The sequence below is a fragment of the Athene cunicularia genome, assembly GCF_003259725.1.
Source record: "Athene cunicularia isolate RWA chromosome 5 unlocalized genomic scaffold, athCun1 chr5_part1, whole genome shotgun sequence".
Taxonomy (NCBI): domain Eukaryota; kingdom Metazoa; phylum Chordata; class Aves; order Strigiformes; family Strigidae; genus Athene; species Athene cunicularia.
This window is the reverse complement of record NW_020799101.1, coordinates 43,996,488-44,019,564: the sequence shown is the minus strand read 5'-3', so window position 1 is coordinate 44,019,564 and position 23,077 is coordinate 43,996,488. Positions and strand designations below refer to the sequence as shown.

The window sequence follows — 23,077 nt, the reverse complement described above, 5'->3', positions numbered from 1 at the left end:
CTGCTCAAAGCAGGACCAACTTAGATCAGTAGATCTTTTAAGTACTGAGCTGCTGTTTTGACTTTACAGGACCTTTTTAAAATAAAATTTTTTAAAAAGTCAAGGTTACTATGTCTGCCCATCTGCTCAGGGAGACTAAAAGTCACCAGCCTATGCACAGGTCATTTTGTTGAACTTCATAAACTGGTATCTGTTACATTGCAGCAAGTGGAGCAAATGTTCTTATCTGTTCCAGACTGAAATTTATGCGGAGCAAAGGAATCCTAAAGTGCTGCAGGACTGTGATCCCTGTAAAAAAAAAAGGGCTACTTCAGAGCCCTGGGAAAAGTTATATGCTTGTTTCTTAGGTACCAAAAAAAAGTGGAGTTGGTTGAAATCTTTGTGGGGTGATCATTAAGTGCCCACTGTTCACATAGTTCACAGTCTCACCTGTGTTTTTAAAGAAATAGCTGTACTGTCTTGCACTTTCAGATTGACCTGGGCTGAGGTGTGAATTCACGGCCTCACAGCTGGGGCTCCTCTGGAACCTGATAAAGCCCACACAGTATCCCCAGAGAGGTACTTCCAAATATCAGTGACTGCTCCTAGGGACACCCTCTGCATGCTAGAGGATATGCATGAGGGGAAGATCTCTCTGACTGTAATACTGTCTGCATTTTTTATAAGGAGGTTAATGTGCCTGCTGGGAACCTAACATTAATTGGTGATTAAAACTGGCCAGAACTCATTGCTCTTTGCGTGGTGAGTTTGCTCTTGAAATACTTAGGTTATCTTAAATTGTTTTGACTCAAGTCACGCTGAGCAAATGAGTTGAAACACTGAAATCTGAATATCCACGTATATCACAGATTGTCCTAAGTGCACTTAATGGGATGCCCTGCCTGGGAAGAACAAAAAGGGCTCTTATTTCCCCATGGCTGCAGCTTTGCTAGTGACAGCAGCCATGGGTTCAGCAGGAAAGAGAGGGCGCAGGTTTCCTGACCCCACCAGCAGCTCTGAGCAGCTCCGGAGAGACCCCTGTTCTGCAAGCTCAGCCCTACCCAGGGGCACTTCACAAAATTCTGTTATTCCTTTTCACCAGAGCAGCTTGTCAGCAGCAGCTTGTTTCCACCACGTGGAGGCACTGGTGATACTGTGCAGTCGTGGGTACTTGCAGAGAGTGTATATGAAACCCAGTTTTGCTGAATGTGATAAAAATCAAACCATAAATGTTCCCTTGCTCAATGTTCCATGTAGTGTTTTCCCTCCTTCCAGTGTTCCACTGGGAGAACTCCTTTTTCATTTTAAGTTTGATTTTGTTGCTTTTTTTTTCTTGAGGTTGGTGTAGCAAGTGCTTTACTGGCTCTCCATTTCATTACCATCTTCCCTAAATGCTCCTTCTGTCCTTCCATAAATGAAGCTCCACCAAAACATTATCTCAAGGATGCATTTACATTTGTCTCAGTGAAATGCATCTATGCACTTAGTTCCCAGCTCTCCCTGTATGTGGCCTGGATTTGAGCAGCATTTCCAGCATACTGGTTTTCCATTTTTAACCAAGGTTAACAGCTTCTGACACTTAACCCCGATGGAGGGCATCAGTGTCAGTGAGTTTCATTAAAGAGCAGTGTAACAGCACTAAGGAGAAACTAGCACAGCATCTGGCAAGGGCCACTCTGATTTTCTGTAGGTTTTTCTTAGTCTGCAACTCACAAAGCACCTTTCACACAAGTGCATCCCAAACCACCTCTCTTCTGCTGGGCCACGGCAGTACTGAAAGGCACCCATCTCCGAGGAGGTGCCAGCAGGGCCATCACAAACGTGGGGCAAGGGAAAAAATTCTGAGGCCTTTGCTTATACCAGCTTTTCAGAAAGTATTTTGAGGTGGCTAAAGTCTGCCTGCAAAGAGATAGGGCATTCAGCTAAGACTTTAGGATTAAATGTAATTTTTTGAATGAGGAGGGTCTGAGCTCTCCCAGCCAGACTTTATTTCCCTAACATTGCAAAATACTAATAATACGTCCCAAATTAAATGAAACCAAAGATGCCATTACTAGTAGATAGCATCTTTGGTTTCATTTAATTTGGGACCATAAGCAGAAAGAAAACTTTAACCCATTGTGTCACTTCAGAGTTACAGTTGTTAGATGTCCTTAACCATTAAGATGTCTTATTTCTTGTATGTTACATCTTAATATCCTTTTTAAACATTAATTTTCTAGGCTTGTAGTGACAGCTTTTAGGGGCAATTTATATTAACCCTGAAGTCTTCTACCTGGGATGAGTGTTGTGTTCTCCACCATAACTCCATACTGTTGTAGATTTCTATCTGAGAACTTCCTTTTAAAATATTAAGAACTAATGACATTCGCACCAAAATGGTTGACCTCTTTCAAAAAGGTTCCCAACATTCCTGCTTTTAATTGTTGGAAGATTTGTAAAAGCAATGTTTTGTAATGTGTAGCACTAGAATAACCATTTTGGCATTTTATTTCACTCCGCTATAAATCAAATCAAGACATACACTGAGTTTTCCCAACAGATCTGCTCCTCTGTGGCCTGTGACCTTTTCCACGCTGTTCCTGCATGCTTATACACATGTGTTCATTGCCCAGGCTGTGGATTATTACCCTGTCCAACATCCCACCTTGTTTATGTGCAAAACTGCTTGTTCACACAGTCCGTTTTCTCCTTCCCTATTGAATAGATCTGCCGCCGCCGCCTTTTCTCCCCCAGTAAAAAGCCATAGTTAGGACTAATGTTTTGTTTATTTTTGAAGTTTCTTTTGACTGTGGCTGGAAAAATTAATGCATAGCCCCTTTGTACAAAAATGTTTGTTCTCAAGATGGCTGCCTCCTCTTCTCAATGGGCTGAGGCTACAAGTTGTTCATTTGAAGCAGCAGAAACTGGGTGCAGGCTCCTGTCAGCGGCAGTGACAGCAAAGCCTCACCAGGAAAAACAAGTGAGTGGCCTCATTCCTTTTGAGAACAATGGGAGATTGCAACCATTTCTGGGTGAATCAAGAGCTTGCTGTGAAGTTGACAAATGCAGCACCTCTGATGCTGAGGAAGAGACTTTTCCTTAGGAAAAGTGAGTTGCAAAAATTGCCCGTGAGTCTAGTCGAAATCTCCCTCCCCTGAAAAAAATCCAATTTGATGTAGCCTCTGCATGACATCCTGTAAGTTTTCACAGAAAGGGTGATGTTAAAGTTTCCGTTGCGTGTTGTGACAGGCAGAACAATAAGATATGTTTCAGGCCTCTCAATTCCCTCAAGCAGCCATTTTTGAGCAATGTCACCTTAGGAGCTAGTTCACCAATGTGATTGCGAGTTCTCACACTTTTTTCTGTGCACAAACTGTGGCAAGTGATGTGAGGTTGTACTGAAATTATACCTAAGTCAGGGCATCAGACAAAGTGTAAAATTCCATTTTAAATGTAAAGTTGAGAAGGCTCCTTCACACTACTGTTGCTTGGTGTTTTTTTCCTTAAGCTTGAAAATTGCCTCTTAAAAACAAAACGTCTGCCTTTTCCTGGTGCGATTGAGGAAAACTGAGAGGTTGTTGTGGGTGGGGGGAGCTGGATCCCACCGAACTCCTCTGCCCCAGTGCTGCACTGGCCAAGTGGTTGGATGCAAGGGGATGCTTTGTGCTGATTTCCTTTTACCCAATTGTGCTTTGTGGGATGTTCAACCCAAGGAACATGGCTGAACGAAAGAGGAAGCCCAAGTTTTCCAAGGAAGAACTGGACATTTTGGTCACTGAGGTGACCCGAAATGAAGCCATGCTGTTTGGGAGGGAGACAATGCGTCTGTCCCATGCTGACAGGGACAAGATCTGGGAAGGCATAGCCAGGCAGATCACATCAGTCAGCCAGGTCCCCAGGTCTGTAAAAGACATTAAACACAGATGGGACGACATGAAGAGAAGGACCAAGGACAAACTGGCATTGATGCAGAGGTCCCTCTCCAGCCCTGGCAGTGCGGGGCGGCCCTCGGCCATCGTCCTGACCGCCCACGAGAGAGCCATCGAGTCGACACTGCATTCGTCACACCAGATGCACGGCTTCCGGAGAGCGGATCTGGACGTGGTTGACAGCCCATCAACAAGCAGTAAGTATCCTTGCCTTAACACCTCTTTGTCTTATGCTTGCATATCTCAGTTTGACACCAGAAGAGCGTTGTGTGTTTTGTGAGGTGCTGGGTTGCCTGTCAAGCCAGGTCCTACTGCTGTGTTTGGTTTCAAGACAGCCTGCTCTGGTGATCATGGGGTGATGAGATGGACTGAGGGAAAGCTGTTTCCAAGATCATCTTATTTATCTGTTTACCTAATCCTTTTCCATACTGTCTTCTAAGGGTAGACGTTCAGATTCCACTTTCTTAATGGGTCATAAGTCTGAACTAATCCTACAAGAGAGGGAACATCTGTAGTTGAAGTGCAACTACCTCCAGTCTGTGAAGAAGTGTTTGTAAAGGATTAGGAGTTCTTCATCTTGCATGCACCCCAGTAAAACAACAATGCGGTCAAGCTGAGAGTCATGTGGCAGTCACTAATGGAACACTGCATGGTAACCGTCTTCCAAGAGGGCTGTTGGGGGGCTCAGTGATCACTGGTGTTCATACTCTGAGGCCAGGTCACTAATGATTTCTCACTAGTGGCCTGAAGGCTCAGCACAAGTGCTGTGAAAAAGGTAGATGATAATGACTCCCGTCTTCACTGTTTTTTTAAGAAATTACTGACCCTTCTTTCTAAGCTAATCTTCTTACACCACAATTCTCAGGCACCTTCCAGTGCTGAACCACAAGCTGCTTTTTGCAGGTTCTTTCCCCAGTTGCATACATACAATTTTCTTGTGTGGAAGTGCAGCTCCTTGGTCTGTTAGCTTTTAGGGATACGAAGGAGAGAAAGAGTGGATAACTTCTTGGGAACTGAGCCAACTAACACTTCATGGGTGGCACTGACCTACCGCATTAGGTCTTATCTCATACCTGAAGTAATGTCATTAGTGGGAAAGCAAGGACAAAAATCTTAAAGAACTGACAAAGTGGGACTTGAACATTCTTTGCATCTGCCTTGGAAGCCAGTTGTGCTGTTTCAGAGGTAAAATGAATAGAGCTTCTGCAAGGAGGTAGTGGGCAGTTGGAACAAGTGAAATATTGTCCCTTCTTAAACTAATGAGAACTTTCCCATGGTGTTTTGCTTTGGGTCTGGTGGTTTTGCATCGAGTACACTTTCTTGATTAATATAGGACCTGTTGCTGCTATGTCTGACTGCCTGGTTATCTTATGATGCCAAACCACATTGTGGCTTTGCAGTGCAGACTTTTGCAAGCAGCAAATACTATGTCTACGCTTTTCTCAGTGCTGAGGATATAAGGGTTTTGGCATGAGGAACCAAATGTGTCAGGGTGTTCTGACACTGGACCAAAGGCCAGGAGCCTTTGTCCCTCCAAAATGTTAGAGTGTTCTAGCTACTTATGGTTTTGGGGAAGGGGAGTCATTGCTACTGTCTGAAACGGATTTATATTCTAGTAATGAACGATGCTGTGTACAGGATACCATTGCAGCTTGGATTCCTCCTCGGTTGACTGGGTTCACCTGCTCTTCAGGCCTCTTACGGCTAAGCTTGTTACCCAGATGCTAACGTTGCAGCACGTGCATGTTGAGTTATGCATCAGGAGCTACAGGCTTGTCTCAACTGGCAGACTGGGGGGAGGGGAAAACCCTTTTTCCCTGTGCGCTTTGAGATAGTGTGAAACAGAAGTCAGAGCCATGAGGAGTTTCACATTAATAATTCATACTTCCTCTTCTGTTTAAGCTGATGAAGATGAGGAGACGCCAGGCACTTCTCAGGAACACCTCTTCTCGTCGCTGCAAAGGCCTGGTGCAGGAGTCAGCCAGCTCTCCGGGCCCTCCTTCCTCCACACTTCTTCCTCATCAGAGCACTCGGAAGCTACCAGCCAAAGGCAGGAACTGCACCGTCCACCCCCGCGCACCACCTCGTCCTGCAGACCCCCGCACCCCTGCACACGGAGCCCGCCCCTCTCCAGCTTCGATCGTCAGCTTCTCCATTCCCACATGCAGCAAACAGACCTGTTCAGGCAGTTCTGCCAGGAGCTGGTGGCTATTCACAGAGACATGGTCGACAGCATGCATGTCATTGGTCAGAGGATGGCTGACCTCACCAGCCAGGTTGGCCAGATGTGCCACACTCTCTCAGAGATCCGTGATGGGGTCCAGGCTTTCCATAGGATACAAGATCCTAGTGTCACGCGGGGGTCTGTTCAGCAAGCAGCTTGCTCAAAACAGCCCCCCGAGCCCAGTGCAGAGTCTAACCAAAACCCCCCAAAACAGGCTCCTCCTGCACGGACTACCAGGTCACGAAAGAGAAAACATCATTTTTAGTCTGCTTCCTGTAACATTATGGAGGGTGCTCCTTCCTGAGCTGCTGCATGCTCACGTGGCCTCTCCGTGCGTATCAGTACTCCATGGGGAAGGTCAACAGCCACCCCAACCCATCCAATCCCCCTGCTAGCTAGCAGAGCAGTATGACTTGTGGCAGTTGAATAGTAGGGCTGGCCCTCTGCAACGGCAAAGAGAAACCTTAAATATTACAGAGCTTGGGATGTAGCACATCTTTCTGTTCATGGAGATTAGGAATTTTCACTAGCTTCCCAATGCTTTGAATGCTGTATAAGCTAAGAGATGCAATAGGAATCATTATCTTGTTCTCTCCTCATGCCTGTGAAATGGCATTTACTGAGACAGTGTACTACAGAGCTTCCTTTGCAATCAACCCACAAATTTACCCTACTACTGCCTTCCCGTCATCTTCCTGCAAATTACTGTATGCACTGTGCAGAGATGCATCCTTACTGCTCTGAAGACTTGCTGCTCATTATTTTTATCTTGCGTTCAGCAATAATGGGCAACCCAGGGCTTACTGTGACTTACGCACAGGTTTGGGGAGAGGGATGTAAAAGCAGAGCTTGTGCAGGGAAGGGAAGAAGGCTTGGAGGACATGTCTGAGCACTGTGGGGTTTTAGACTGCTGAGAAGGGCTGTGATGGCACACGCCTGGATCCTGCAGTACCACATGCATTTATATCAGAGAGTTTAATCTTTGTCTGCTCCAATCTGAAACCCCTACCTACCCTTCACAATTGCAGTTAAAATACAATTATTTCATAATATGACAATTAAAGAGAATTGTATCATATTACTTTTTTTGCATGTTATAATCTTCAGTTTTGAACCACCTCACCCACTTCGAAACATGAGAAACTGCACAGAAACAAGGAAAGCTATAGGGCCTGATTCTGACCTCAGGAACAGTTTGGTTTTGTATCACTGTAATTCTGTCAACTTCAGTACAGGTACTTTGCACCTAGTGTTATTTAGGGTGGGATCTGTACTGTGTTCTCCTATCGTGAAGAGTTTACAATCTAATTTCACAACTATACAGGTTAAAAGCTTAGACATGTTGTGTTCGTACTGTTTGCCTCCCCCATACAGATGCAAGAAAGAACTGTGTTATAACATCTGATTCGCTTTAGTGCTGCGTGAGGTTCCCATGTACAACTCCGATTCCGAAACTAGGCTTTAATAATGTCACCTCAGGTGGTGATGACATATGTGGCAGCTTTTTTACAACATGTCTGTCTTTTCCTTTATTTGTACATCTGCACCTACCATTCTGTCCTCACCTCTGGAAAAGTCTGGACCATTATCACGAGATGCTTCAACAGGGAAAAGGGCCAAGGTGTCACGCACACACAGCTAGCACGCTGCTGCACTCCAGGGCTGTCCTACTGGGTGTGGAGGTGGGCTGCAGGAAACTATTCAAGTTAATGTGAATGTGCATCGTTATGCCACGTCTGGCCTACAGACTTGGCCAAAAAGTTGTATAAACTTCAGCGGGAATTGAACGTAGGCAATGCAGTATAGCAGAAGGATGGTTTGGTTTATGTGATGTTGAAGGATCTTCTTTAATCTGTCTGGCCTGTCCTTTGAAAGTATAGTGCACTAGCTTCTCTTCTGGAAAGTTCACTGTATGCCTGCTGTGTCAGGCATTGCTGACATGCTTTTTCTTTTTAATTGTTCTGTAATTATGATTCAAGTTATTTATTTTTAGTGGTGTGGTAAAAGGCCCTTGCTCAAGGAAGTAGAGGTCTGGCAAGGAGAAAAACCTTCTTTCTGAGGTATGACCCATGCTGGTTTCATGTAGAGGGTATTCCTGGTGCCAGACCAGGGCAGTACTTGTTCACCTTCCTCTGAGGATGTCATTTTACTTCAGTTGAAGGGAAGATTGGGAAATCTGGTAGAAATAGACCTAATTTATGAATGCAAAGAGCTGAAAAAATGGTGATATGTTCTAAAGGATTTCTGGGTTAATTTCTTAGTACTGCTGCTATACATTAGAAGTGGTATTTTATATTTTTATAATATTTGATCTCTGTTGATGTTTTCCCATGGATATACTGATAGGATTAGCTCCTCTGGTGTTGTCCAGGGGGATTCCTGATGGGAACCCTCAGGTCTGCAGAGGAGGAGACTCCTGCAGGTGCTGGGTACTGGAGGGAGTTGGCATTGTTGCTGACATCAGTTTGCCCACACAGATGCATTTAGAGAGAGAATCCTGGGGCAGGATGCACAGCCTTCAATAAAAAACCCCAGAGGCTGGGCTCTGGTCAGGAGAAAGGATCTTCTGCTGTAAACTGACTGATGTCTCCTCCAGTTTCCTCTGTGGACTATCACAGATTGGCCCACATCTGGGGACATGTCTCCTGTTCTGTGTAGACCCCTCGGTGGAGTGGCTTTTCTGTACTGGCTTGCAAAGGATACTTCCTCCTGCACCCATCATGTTAACTGGCTGTTGAAGTAAGTGCCTGCGTCAAAGCAAACTGCTGTGCTCAACCCCAGTATCTCCATGTCTTGTACATGCTGAAAAAATTATCTTTAAAAAAGTATTTTTGTTAAGAATGCAATAAATATATAACACTTCTAACACAGCTGCCGTTGAGTCATTTGTTTCTCTCCTATAATTTTTGCCTGAACTGGTAACAAGCCTGTCACAGATGCTGGGTCTCCTGAGGCGCTTGGCGTTGGAGAGCTGAGGCAGGGTTTGTGGGTGCAGCACCCCAAGGTGTCTGCCTGGGCTGGTGGCAGCGCTCTTGCACGGCATGTCCTTCTCTGTCTCTGTGCCCGGTGTTGATCTGAGAAAAAACAGTGGCCTTTTCCCTGTGGTGCTCTGTCCTGGCAGGACATCAGCGGAGCATCCACAGGACCAGCCAGAGGGTGAGCAGTGAAGGGGTCAGCGGGCAGGGTGGGAGGCATGGGGCAAATCCTGTTGGGGCAGGGTGGGCAGAGGCCTGAGCCTTCCTCCAGTTGCAGGGCTCTCCTTCCTCCACGCTGTCTTTCCTGGGTGCTCTGGTCCCCTTCTGGAGAGGAATGGAATGATCCCAGCTGCCTAAAAATACCTTCACTATATTCTGGGCATGCTAACTGGCCCATCCCAAAACCTGGCAATTTGGAGTCCTGTGCAGGTTGTAGCTTAGAAAAAAGGGAGATGAGGATATTTTTTGCTGCTGGCTAGAAAAGTTATGGGAAAGGTGGCCCTGTAGAGCAAGAAGCTGTGCCTCTGACAGTCATGGGGTTGATCCAAGCCCCAGTAGCTGCAAGTGGGTCATAAATGGCCTCCATTGGTGCAGTGGCTGGTCCTGAGTAGCCCAGGCAGAATTTGTGGTGGTCTTGAGCCTGGGGCCAGGGACTGAGCAGGACATGAAATGACCCACTTGCAGCTGGTGTCCACAGGAACAGTTCTGGGTGGTTGGGGCTGCCCCAGCGGCGGTCCCAACCCTCCTCTTCCTCTGGGGATCACTGTCCGTTGGGAAACCTGCAGCGCAAGTGGCGCCGTGCCCATCTGCGCACAGTATTTGTGTCAGCCTAGCCCTGCCTGGCCTGAGCATCCAAACCGAGGCAGCCACCTTGCCTCAATTCAGCTTGAGCATTTGGCATCAGGAGGGAGACTGGCTGCTTTCCAGCCTTCACAGGGAGGGTTGCTTCAGGACGTGAGCTCTTCAGCCACGGGAAGATATGTCAGTGAAGGCAGACTGGTACAGTCACTCCTCAGCAGACAGTTTGTGTGCCCCTGCCTCGCCAAGCAGGCTGCCGTTGTGCGGAGTGACTTCCTCTGTCCTCAGAAAATTGCCTGCCTCTAACCTGTGGTGTGCAGCAGCCTGAGGTGTCTTAGACAGGTGGAATTTGGGTTTTATGCAATCCTTCCTAACCTATACCATTTGTGCCCCTGGGGTCCCTTTCCTTAGAGCCGGGGCTGGTTGGAAAGCGGTTCATTGATGTGGATGATCTCATCCCCATTTATGTTACCTCAGGGAAGTATCACAGATGTAAAACTTCCTCTCAGAGTTTAAGCCAGTTACTAACAGCCAGCAGCTGTGAAGAAACTGAGTTTGTGACTGGATTATTCCATGACTGTCTCTTAAGGGCTTTCTTCACCTCCTGGTGAAATGGGCAGTGCTGGCTGCTGCAGGGCGTAGGGTAGGAGTGGGTGGCTGGGCAGTATGCTGCAGGGTGCAGCCGTGATGCAGGACTGCAGCTCACACCCTCCCCTCTGCCCTCTCCTCCCAGCTCCCCTGTGCTCCAGGAGCAGCTGGAGCCTCAGGACAACAGCGCAACAGAGCTGAAGGATGCTCTTGGGCAGAAACTTGGAGAGGTTTAAAGGCAGGAGGAGAGTAAATGGAAAAAGCGTGCTCATGCTTAATAAAATACTTTGTAATAAAAGTAAGCCCTGGTGGGAATAGTTAACCAGGCTCTCCCATTCCAATGCAAAGTTGTGTTTTAGAGAATTTTCTAAATCTCACTGTCAAATGCGGTTTGCTGGGAAGGCACGAGATTGTCCTGCCACTGCCCTGTGGACTCAGTGCCCCTGACTGTGGGGCTGTGGGTCCTGTATGTTGTATTAAGGAGCTGTGAACAACTTCAGGGTGATAAATCTTTGCAGGTAACCAGGCTCCTTCACGGGGCAACCTGATCTTGTCATTGCTCTGGCTGATGTTTGGGCAGGGGGATGCAGAGCAGCTGCAGAGCCTCTCCTTAGCTGGTGCTAGGAAGCATCCTGGCGTTCTGCTTGGACTGGGGAGAGCATCCTCTAGGATCTCCCGTGCTGCAGGTCATCAGACTGACCACGGCACATGGCTATATCCCAAGGGTTGTGTATCTCCTGGCTGGCTGAATGCCTGATGCATCTTTCGTGGATTGACAAAACCCAGAAGTGACAGCGTGGCAGCACTGGCTGTGTGCCATTGCAGGACCTCCTTCACACTGCGCTGGTCCAGGCTCCTTCTCAAATACACAAACCGGTGGTTTAAAAGTTCATTTGTTTTGTGATGAAAAGTAAAATAAGGGTTAACAAAAGCCAATCTTCGGCTAATTTTGGCAGTGCCAGAGCCTGCTGTTTAAATAATTACTGAAGATTTCGGAGCATCTTGGGTAGCACATATTAGGAAAAATACAGCTGATTGCAGGCACATGCACAGTTGCTTAACGTTAAAACCAGAATTGCTGGAGCCCCGGGCAGTCTGAGACACTGCAGACTTGTTTTCTGTGTTTTGCAGGAAGTTTCACCAAGTTTCTCACCTTATGTATATGGGTTGGTGTGATGACGTGCAGGTGGGCTTATGTCTTTACTTGTGCATGCATGTGGCTGGAGAAGGGGAGAGCATTCAAGGAAAAAATGACAGATTTCTTAAGCTGAAGAAACACCTGTGAGCTATAAGGGAGTTTTGGGGCAAGGACTAGTAGGAGCAGATGTCAGAAGAGCCATTTGCCGCTTGCCTTCGTTAATATTACTGCAGCAGGGAGTACTGAATAATAGAGGCAAATGGCATAAGAGAAAAAAAAGCTTTTAGCTGTGAAGCATTCAGATGTGCTTTTGGGTCTGTGTGACAAGGCCTCCTCCTGGCCCTGGATGGGTGTTACGAGCTCATGCTGGGGGCAGCTGGAACTGGTATTACCAGGCCTTTTTCATGTCCTCTAGCAAGAACACGAGGAGTGTGAGAACAAATAATATGATCCTAGCTGTAAATTTCTGTCTTACCAAGTTGCAGAGAGACACTTGCTTAGAGTGGCAATTAATACTTTTCTGCTGAGCTGAAATATAGCTGTTTAAAATCAGGAAAATAAATACCATGCCCAGAAAGCGATTTTTTTCTGTCAGCACTGCCAGGAGATCCCTGCAGTGTGGTGCTGGGCTTTCCTGAGACTTGCAGGGCTGTTTGTATTTTTATGTCACACCCCACTGAATGACCAAGTGCAAAACCTCACAGTACTGGCATCTCCTTGGTTTCCTTTTGGACAACCAGTGAAATTTACACTTGATTTCCTTTTGGACAACCAGTGCACATCAGATGTCTGTGTTTCTGTCCTGAGTATCTCAATTCTGCTTGTCCGAAAGGAGAAAAGCAAGGAAATCTGACATCTACTAAATAAGGAAGACAGTGTTTTGGGGCAGAGGGACCCTACCATATTCCAGATGTTCCTGAGAACAAGGGAGGATGCCCTGGGATGTGAAGTGACGGTAGGGAGTCCAGAAGTCCTTGTTTCCATTACTAGGTGAAAATATTTCTGCCTGTGAGAGTCTGTGTCACACTTACTGGCAGAGATACTCCTTCAGGGTGGATGTACGTTGTTGTTGTCATCCTTTCCGCAGCAGAAATGGCCCTACTGGTTTAGTGTTCCCTGGGTATCCATTCTCGTTGTCCTGTATCTCTGGCAATTTGCACACCATTACTTATAACTCCATGCTTTCCAGTCTGGCTGTGTTGATGGCTCTCTCTGAAGGTCATTCTGGCTTCATCATGGTTGTCATTCTGGTGCAAGGGGGGGCACAGGAGAGAAGTTTGTGCCTCACGCCTGCCTTGTCACCTCACCCTCAGGTATGTGATCATCTCCCGGGAGGAGAGGGAGCAGAACCTGATGGCCTTCCAGCACAGCGAGAGGATATACTTCCGTGCCTGCCGTGACATCCACCCTGGGGAGAAGCTGCGGGTCTGGTATAGCGAGGATTACATGAAACGGTTGCATAGTATGTCCCAGGAGACCATCAACAGAAATTTCACAAGCGGTGAGTCCCCTCTCTTTCCACCCTTTTCCCCGATCCCCTTGGGGTGCCACACTCGAGTGCGGTGGGTGAAGTAGGTGATGCACAAGCTGTGTGAGGAGAACTGAATTTCTAGAAGCAGAGCACCTCTGGGTGAGAGCTCTGCATGGCACGGATGGTGGGTGTACAAGGAGAGTAATGTAACCACTGTCATGGAGATCACAAAAGAAAGATGTGTGCTGTGTCGTGTCGTGTCATGTGTCGTGTTGTGTTGTGTGTGTGCTGCAAGGGCCTGAGGGATCACGGAGCTCCTCTGTCACAAGACTTTCCGGCCTGAAAATTGCCAAGCTGGTGGTCCCACAGACAGGGATTAGGTTTTTCTTCTGAACATGCTGCCTTCACTGGCTCCTGTGAGCAGCCTGTTTGAGGGACCTCTGGCCGGTTTTGTGTTCATATGAAAGAGAGATTTCCTTGGTGTGTTTGTCTGTCCATTTTCCTCGCTTAATTTATCTCCTCTTTCTTCAGAAATTGGGGATCAGCGCGACATCAGCTAGAGACTCCTTAGTCTCACAACCTTAGAGTGTGTGTACAACGTGCGGGAGGCTGTGTACTTTTCAGACTGATTCTTCCCTGGATAAAAATTGTTATCTTAAGAGTAGCCATGCTGGAACAAACCCAGCGGTCCTTTAGGTCAGTGTAATGTCAGCAATGCAGGAAGCTTTAGAGGAAGGCCAAAATTCTTAATTCATCTGTTCATCTATACAATGCTGAGACCTGAAGTTAATTAAGGGCATTTCTTCCCAGGCCTAGCCACAGAATGGCAGGACCTCAGCAGGGCAGCCACACTAAATATAACTTTCTAATTAAGGTTCCCGTGTATATTATTACACAGCTGCTGTTGCTGCCTTGACTTGGTAAAAGGTGTCTCCTCTTTAATCGTGGGGTGGGCAAGGTGTCCTGAAAAAGCTGGTTATCCTCCATCACCTTGGAGTTATTATGCGCTTGCAGTGTTACATCTTGATGGTGGTACTTGGGCAATTCCCACTTCTGAATGAACATTGGTATGAATATGCTTTTTTATATTAATGAACATCACTGAGTGATTAGGTACAGGCTGCAGTGATTTTGCTGCATCCCACACACACATTAGTTGTCCAGATGGCTTAGTACTTTATGAAAGTACTGCAAGAGAAAGACTGTGCCCTTGGAGCAGCGGCTCTGGAGGGGCACCAAGGCTATGAGTGATTGCCCTGCCGTACAGACATGCCTTTAGTCATGGTTTGTCATGGTTTGTGTGAGCTGAAGTGGTAACTCACAGCCTGCTCTGTGCTGCAAGTGCAGTGAAGATCTGCCTCTGGGCTCCTCAGGATGCGCCGTAGCCTACCACACACTCAGGTAGAATCCCATGTGGCTGCAGAGACCATCCTAGAACCCCTCTGACATCTCGGTGAGCTCATCCTGCAGCAAGCTGGGCTCAGCCTGTGTTCACAAAAGAAGCGCAGAGACGTGGTTAGAACGGAGCATCGCTTGGGCTGTTGCTAGACTTGTGCGAGACATCACAGCCTTATCTGGGAGGACACTGGGAGGTGGTCAGGAAGCAGCACCAAAATCTGTTGAGTCACTTTCTATTTAAAAGATTTCAAATCCCCTGCAGGCGAGCCTATCGAATGAAGTGACAGTGCTTTAACTCACAGAAAAAGAACATGGTTCCCAGGTTTTGTTTCTGTCAGTGGTTTCTGACCCGCCTCATCAGTGGAGTTGAGACCAATAATATGAGGGATCACCTTGTGATTTCTAGCTTTTCCATAGGGCTGAACCACTTGGTCGGTTGGGGGAAAAATCACCGAGAAAGAAGAATCCATTCTCTAAATTCCTACCTCTGCCAGTAGTCATTGTACTCCATAACAGGAGAAATACTAGGGCAGAGGCAAAGTTTCCCGTCAGTATGTTGAAAATGAGATCTGTTGTTATGGATTCACTCAAGAAGTGGTTGGGTTTGCCAGCCAGTGTCCAAACCCAATGCAAAATCCCTGCCATTTGGGCCAGCCCTTTTTACTGTGCCTTACTCTAACTGTTTCGAGTCTTGCATCTTTTCTGCATTCTTAGCATTGCTCTCCTTAGAGAGGGAATGGTAGCTTTTGCTCTGTAACTCTTATGAAAGCATGAATACACTTTAAAAGCAAACAAAACCAAAAATCAGCATAAAGCAGCGTCTTGTTTGGGAAGCCATCAATGCTTGAAGTTATTTACAAGATAGAAGAATGCTGGAAATTGAGCCAAACCTATCGTCTTTTGAATTTCCAGGTAAGGAAATCTGGCTATTCCCTTTATTTTAAGCAATTAATAATTTATATGAGGTTGCTTTTATTATTTTTTTTATTTTTATTCACTGGCTGGCCATGCTCTTAGACTCCACCGGGACAAGCTAGATGTCCCATCCTTGGAGGGCATTCACCCGTTGTAGCTCAGTTGACAATGAGTACCTTGGGATTTAAGTGTGCAAGTTATTTTTACTCCTTTACCTTTGCATTTCTGGAGCAGCCTCCAAACTGAACGAGAGTAAAGGGGCTTGCAAACTTTGTGCGGTGGTGTGCACAGACGCCGGGGTTGTCATGAAACGGTCCAAATCTCTCGCTGCACTGCTGTACACTTGATACCTTTTACCAAGTCAAAACAGGCACAGGTCTTCCAGCCAGCCGAAACGGCACTTGGGCTCTGGGTGTTAGGTTCCACCACAATCAGTCATTCACCTCATAGTCTCCTTCTAGCGCAGGTTGGTTATACCTTTAGGTTAAACAAGCTGCCTGTAGTTTCTCTTCTCTTTAAAGTGTGTGGGTCCTACTCTGCTCTGGCTACCCAGGACTGTCTCTGTTTTTGCAGACGTGCCCATTAGCAGGGCTCCTCCTCTCGCGAGCCTCGGTTTCCACTGAGTTGTGTCAGTTCCCTGGTTTGTAAAGCAACGTGCAGACCTGCAGGGACTCAGCCTGCCTTTTTGTTCTTTTTTCGTTTGAGTTTTAGATTGAGGGATGTTGCTCGGTTCCTGGTGATAATCCCCATCCCTCATTTCCTTTCCAGGAGACAAAAAGTTGCAGAGGGAAAAGTCAGAAAAGAATGTGGAAAATCAAGAGGACATGAGGGGACCGCTCCAGCTCGCCACCTTAAAGCAAGGAAAGAGCCCCTACAAGCGCAGTTATGACGAGGGGGAATCTCACCCCCAAACAAAGAAAAAAAAGATTGACCTCATCTTCAAAGATGTCCTGGAGGCTTCCTTGGAGTCTGCCAAATTTGAAGAGAACCAGTTAGCAACGAGTACGCCGTTTTCCATCAGAAAAGCTTCTAAATACCAGGCTGAAGACATCTTTGAGAGGTGTGGCGGTGCCATGCAGCACAGCTCTCTGAATCTCAGCAGAAACCGGAGCGAGGGGGAATGGAAAGTCCCCCACAGTTCCTCTTTCAGCTCAGCCAAAGAGATTGGCATCCTTGAAGATGAGGAAGAAGAGCCCCTGTCACTCAAAGCAGACAGCCCGCCCGAGCTATCACTGGCCTCTGCACAAGGCAACTCCCACGAAATCCCCACCACCTCCTTCTGCCCCAACTGCATCCGGCTGAAGAAGAAGATCCGGGAGCTGCAGGCCGAGTTAGACATGCTGAGATCTGGGAAGTTACCCGAGCCACCTGTGCTACCGCCCCAGGTACCCGAGCTCCAAGAGTTCTCAGACCCCACAGGTAAGCCTTGCCGAGTAACAGCGTTCTCCAAACTCTGCCTAAGGAGAGTAGTGAGATGCCTGTGTGCTGTGTACCCATCTAAGGCGTTTTGTTCTGAGTATTCAGGTGAACATGTGGCTCCATGGAAGGTTCTTTGTCAGGTTTTGTGACTGGGTGGGCCAGGAGCTGACACAGCTGTGGGCACAGTGGAAAACACTGTCTGGGAAAGACTCTGTATGACAACTTGCTCTATTTGTTGCTGTTGTAATTGATAATGCACTGCCAATAAAAAAGACATTCCATTGCAGACAGTTTGTTTGCTGTATTTTTGATGCATTCTCTTTCAGCGGAAGCCCCTCCGCAGTGCCTCATGTGCTACCAAGAAAGTCTGAATGACTGTGGTAACACTGAAATGTGTGCTCTTTATGTGTGAAATGATGTCCCACTGTGTCCCTTGTTGGAAAGCCCTCTCTGTTTCCTCCACTGCCTTAACACAACCCTGTGTCCCTTTCTGAAAATACATTTCATTTCCTCCAGGAACATGCTGTCGAGGAGCCTTATCGTAGGGAATATTTGGGTCACACCATGTATTGTGCAGGTGCCCGGGATGTAGCGTCCTTTCTTGCTCCCCGTTGTGGCAAGTTGGAGACAGTGTTCATATGCAATGTTCATATGTTCATATGTTGATTTATTTTCCCTTCAAAGCCATGATTCGTATTCTACCCATAGTGCGCTGTGGTCAGGAGAGGGCAGGTTGTGGCCAGCTCGTCAGGCAGTGCTCCACTGTCACCAGTAGGATTCTTCTCTAGGTCAGCAACTTTGCAAATACTATATTTTTTTCCTTTTTTTTCTTACAGCTTCAGAAAGCATCATCTCTGTTCCCACCATGATGGAGGATGATGACCAAGAGGTGGATTCTGCCGATGAATCAGTTTCCAATGACATGATTGCTGCTACAGATGAGCCTTCCAAGATGTCTTCTGCGACGGGCCGGAGGATACGGCGGTTCAAGCAAGAGTGGCTTAAAAAGTTTTGGTTTCTGCGGTACTCCCCAACACTGAATGAAATGTGGTGCCATGTCTGTAGGCAGTACACAGTGCAATCCTCTCGGACTTCAGCCTTCATCATTGGCTCAAAGCAGTTCAAAATACACACGATAAAGCTTCACAGCCAGAGCAACCTCCACAAGAAGTGCCTGCAGCTTTACAAGCTTAGGATGCACCCAGAGAAGACAGAAGAGATGTGCCGAAATATGACCCTGCTCTTCAATACAGCCTACCACTTGGCCCTGGAGGGCAGGCCCTACTACGACTTTCGGCCTCTGGCAGAACTACTGAGAAAGTGTGAACTCAAGGTGGTGGATCAGTACATGAACGAGGGAGACTGCCAAATCTTAATCCACCATATCGCCCGGGCTCTTCGAGAGGACCTGGTTGAACGCATCCGACAGTCTCCCTTCCTCAGCATCATTCTGGACGGGCAGAGCGACGACTTGCTGGCAGACACGGTTGCGGTTTATGTGCAGTACACGAGCAGCGATGGGCCTCCGGCAACCGAATTCCTGTCTCTTCAGGAACTGGGCTTTTCTACAACAGACAGTTACCTCCAAGCATTAGACAGGGCTTTTTCCAGCCTGGGAATACGATTGCAGGATGAGAAGCCAACTATTGGCTTAGGAGTTGATGGTGCTAACATTACCGCCAGCCTGAGAGCCAACTTGTTCATGACAATCAGAAAGACCTTGCCCTGGCTTCTTTGCCTGCCCTTTATGGTGCACAGGCCTCACTTGGAAATTTTGGATGCAATCAGTGGGAAGGAGCTTCCGTGCTTGGAGGAGCTAGAAAACAATTTGAAGCAACTGCTCAGTTTCTATCGTTACTCTCCCCGACTCATGTGCGAGTTGAGGGTCACTGCTGCCACGCTGTGTGAGGAGACGGAGTTCTTGGGGGACATTCGAGCAGTGAAGTGGATCATTGGGGAGCAGAATGTGCTCAATGCTCTAATCAAGGATTACCTTGAGGTTGTAGCCCATCTCAAAGATGTCAGCGGCCAGACCCAAAGGGCGGATGCTTCTGCCATTGCCTTGGCCCTCCTGCAGTTCCTGATGGACTACCAGTCTATTAAACTCATCTACTTCCTGCTGGATGTGATTGCTGTGCTTTCACGCCTCGCCTACGTCTTCCAAGGGGAGTACCTTCTTGTGTCGCAGGTGGACGATAAAATAGAGGAGGCCATCCAGGAGATCAGCCGGCTAGCAGATTCACCCGGGGAATACTTGCAGGAGTTTGAGGAAAACTTCCGTGAAAGCTTTAATGGCATTGCTGTGAAAAACCTTCGGGTGGCTGAAGCCAAATTCCAGTCGATCAGAGAAAAGATCTGCCAGAAGACCCAGGTGATCCTAGCCCAAAGGTTTGATTCCCGTAGCCGGACATTTGTGAAGGCCTGTCAGGTATTTGACCTTGCAGCTTGGCCCAGAAGCACTGATGAGCTCATGAGCTATGGGAAAGAGGATATGGTACAAATATTTGAACACCTGGAGACGGTCCCATCATTTTCCAGAGAGGTTTGCAGAGAGGGCATGGACACCCGAGGGAGTCTGCTGATGGAGTGGCGAGAACTTAAGGTGGATTATTATACCAAAAATGGTTTTAAAGACTTGCTCAGTCACATTTGTAAATACAAACAGAGATTCCCCCTCTTAAATAAAATAGTTCAGATCCTCAAAGTCCTTCCCACCTCATCGGCCTGCTGTGAGAAGGGGCGCAACGCCCTGCAGAGAGTGCGCAAAAACAACCGCTCTCGGCTCACACTGGAGCAGCTCAGTGATCTTTTGACGATTGCTGTTAACGGGCCGCCCATTGCCAACTTCGATTGCAAAAGGGCACTAGATAGTTGGTTCGAGGAGAAGTCGGGCAATAGTTACGCGCTGTCAGCCGAAATGCTGAGCAGGATGTCGTCTCTTGATCAGAAGCCGATGTTGCAGAGCATGGACCATGGCTCTGAGTTTTACCCCGATATTTAGGAAGGAATGCCTCAGATCAGAAAGCTGTTGAATAATTTTTGTAATCTATACTCTAAACTTTGATATATTATATAAAATATATATATATATTATATATATTAAGGAAAAACCCACACTGAAAATTTAAAAGTTAAGACGATGTGCGTCTGATAGAAGCTAAGCAGAATTTTAAAGATTGAGACAATGTTTAGACATTTACTGGTGTCTCCAACCATGGCAGCTGCAGTGTAGGTGGCAACATTTCATTCTTTAGAAGCATGTGCTGGGGCCATACTCTACATGTTCAAACCTAATGATCTATAAGCTAGACAACGGGTCTTTGTCAGCCTCATTCTCCCGGCAGTTTCCTTTGTATGTGTGTTGTCAGTTTGTTGGGTTGGTTTTTGTGTTGTTTTGGTTTGGGTTTGTTTGTTTGTTTGTTTGTTTTTTTCCCCTTGGTTTTAATCTCTGCCTCTCTTTCTGTTGTTCAGTCCAGTTATTGAGCCATTTGAGCCTTTTGTTGACGACCGTCAGATTTCTGATTTCCGATAGAGCATCCCGTGCGTTTATGTTGCCCCCAGCTCTCCAGCTCCACCCAGTTCTCTTCACTTGAGTGGGAGCTTTCTTCACTCGCAGAGATTACTGGCAGGAGAGAAAGGCTGGGGACATGGGTTTAGGTTTTTCTTCTGTTTTAGAAACAAATGCCTCCACTAAACTGTGATGCCCCTTTCTCAGCTCTCCCTACTTTTGGGCTGTAGAGTAATACTTGGCTTTCAGCTCCTTTTATGATAAACGTAGTACCAGTCTATCATACATATATTATAACATGATGTCATGTGCAGACTATAAAATAGCAAAATAGAGAAGGCAGGGGGAAATTTTTGCATTTATATTTTTATATTGTAGGAGATAAAAATATATATATATACAACTATTCATTCAAAACCAGGGCTGCTGTGGAAGCTAGACAGCCAATGAGTCAAGAGCCATCTCTGGGCGGAGATTCAAAGGCTTAAAAAGTTATATTCTAATTTACATTATTTATACTATGTCTTTATAATCCTAGATTGTTGTGGGTTTTTTGTTTTGTTTTGTTTTGTTTTGTTTGGAATGACTGAAAGAAAAACCTGCTGCAGTTTGGTGGCAGGAGCTATCAATGCAAGATTATCTTGGATTATATTCATGTGATGATGTTGTACAAAGGTTCACGTATTCTCTTGTGACCAAGGTAACATGTTCCACAGCACAGCAGACTGATGACAGCAGGAAGAAGGGATTCTCTGCTTCTTCCTGCAAAATATTTCTTCCTTTCTTGAAGGGATGCGGAGTCCAGCTGAAATGTGATTGGGGGACTTGCACCTTCCATCACAAAGAGATTGTTCTGTGGGCTTGGGGTTCTTCTTTGTTTTATTCTTTTAAAGTAAACGAGCTCCAGGCATTCACACAATATCACTTCAGGTTAGAAAAGAAAAAAAAAAAAAAAAAAAAAGCAAAAAAAAAAGCAAACAAAAAACCACACAAATGTAAAAGGTGCAAAAACTCCACAGATGCTAGTGCCTTGCCCCGCTGATGTGGCATGGACAGCACCAACCTGACCAGACCATCGTGGGGGTGAGAACCTGTTGTCCAGAAGGTGTCCGAGCTGACATGTTCTCACTTCCCAGAGGGACGAGCTTTGTGCCAAGCTGTGTTGTTTGGAAACATGATGGTGGTATCAGCAACACTGAACCTTTCCTTTCTCCTGTTACCCCCCTGCCCTTGGTCTTGGTGCTAAGATATCTCTAGAACCGTTGCTGCTAGTTGATAGCTTTTCATTTATATAAATATATATATATATATATAATATTATTTTATTTTTTAAACTTTTTTGTTCGTTTTCAATGGAGATGTAGCATGTTTGGAACCGATCTCTCTCGGAGTCACTTTCACTGCCAGGGTTCACGCACTGTCTTCCCTAGGAAAACACGCACTTCTACCCAGGTCTCGCTCACCTCCTGCTAACCCCTTTGCCCTCAGCAGAGCTACACGGCCAGTGCCGGGCAGAGGTGTGCAGCCAAGCCGCTCCCTGCTGCCTCACCTTTCGGACCCCGTGGGAACAGCTAGGCATGCGTCGGTCAGAGTTTCAGAAGTGTTTCCCCGCTGTCCCTACGGGACTGAGAACGGACTGAGCCAGCCCGAAGCACTCGCGGTGCCCAGTCCTTGCGTCCTGACTCTGCCCCTTTTGCCGTAGAACAGGGCTCTTCGGCCAGGTGGCCCGAGGGGAGCAGAGTGGACCCTGCGAATGTAGTGGCGAGGGCTGGGCAGGCGGCGTACCCTCCATAGCACTTACTCCATGTCCCCTCTGCCTTAACTCAGGTGGCTTGTGCGGCCTGTGGGCTGGCTCGGGCAGGAGCAGGCACCTGCACCGGGGTGAGGAGATCAGCTTTTCCCGGCAGTCCTCACGGGAGTGTTGTGAGCTAGGTCAGGGCATCGCGCCGCCGCAGTGCAGGAGCATCAGTACACAACACCTAGCAAGCAAAAAAATGGCTTTGTTAGCATTTTTTCCTGTCTTTCCCAATAAGTGATGTGATCAAATTGACCCATTCATCTAGATGAGTGAAAATTAAACTGGGAACTGTCTGCCAGCTTGGGCGGTTATTTGCCAGACTGTAAAACAGGGATCTCTCCCACGAGGGGCTTGTAGCCCTCCAGGCCCAGCGAGTCAGCTCTGCTCGGGGTGCTGCCACAGAGCTCACAGAGCTGCTCCCTGGCAGGCTCCCTCCTTAGGTAAAATCCCAGGAGTTGTAAAAAGAAGAGAAAAGAGAGATTAATTGCTGCTCCGTTAGTCTCTGGCCTGGAGAAGGGCAAGGTGAATGTAGATGTTGGAGACAAGAAGTGAATTGATGCACCGGAGGGGAATGGGCAGGTGGGGTAGAGTCTTCCTTGCCGAGTGTGCACATGGCAGCAGACACAAAAGTTACATAGTTGATGCAAGCTGCTGTGGCTGTTGGAGAGTCTGTAAAGACAGTTTCGCTCCTCCCCTTTTTTTTTTTTTAATTTTCCATTGCTCAACTCTATAGGTCTTTGTGGGGGAAAAATAAGTCACCTGCCTTTCTGTTTGCAGCAGTGAAAGCTCCTCGGTACGTGTCTCTGTCACAGAGGCCCGTCAAAGTGCCTGGCCTATGTGGAGGGAAGGTACATTTGTGTACAGTCTCCCGACACCTTTGCAGACAGGAGCACTCTCCCAGGGCTTGTGGTGAGCCGCCCAAGAGGTCTGTTTACAGCTCCTGCTCTGAGCCTCT

The 23,077-nt window shown here is 47.1% G+C and overlaps 2 protein-coding genes across 2 annotated transcripts in view; both read left to right on the top strand.

Annotated features, from left to right (window-relative positions):
* The window catches only part of PRDM11 (PR/SET domain 11), a 28,888-nt gene extending 6,020 nt beyond the window's left edge, over positions 1-22,868 (top strand). Inside the window, exons 5-7 of the mRNA XM_026849032.1 lie at positions 12,927-13,114; positions 16,166-16,816; positions 17,653-22,868. Of these exons, the coding sequence (XP_026704833.1) occupies positions 12,927-13,114; positions 16,166-16,816; positions 17,653-19,817 (3,004 nt within the window). The 3' untranslated portion in view covers positions 19,818-22,868. The remainder of the gene's footprint in view (positions 1-12,926; positions 13,115-16,165; positions 16,817-17,652) is intronic.
* LOC113480317 (myb-related transcription factor, partner of profilin-like) lies at positions 3,491-8,976 on the top strand. Its single transcript, XM_026849033.1, has 2 exons — positions 3,491-4,087; positions 5,793-8,976. Exons 1-2 carry the CDS (start codon positions 3,661-3,663, stop codon positions 6,377-6,379), a joined length of 1,014 nt encoding a protein of 337 aa, XP_026704834.1. The 5' UTR covers positions 3,491-3,660; the 3' UTR covers positions 6,380-8,976.
* Positions 22,869-23,077: the final 209 nt, after the last annotated feature.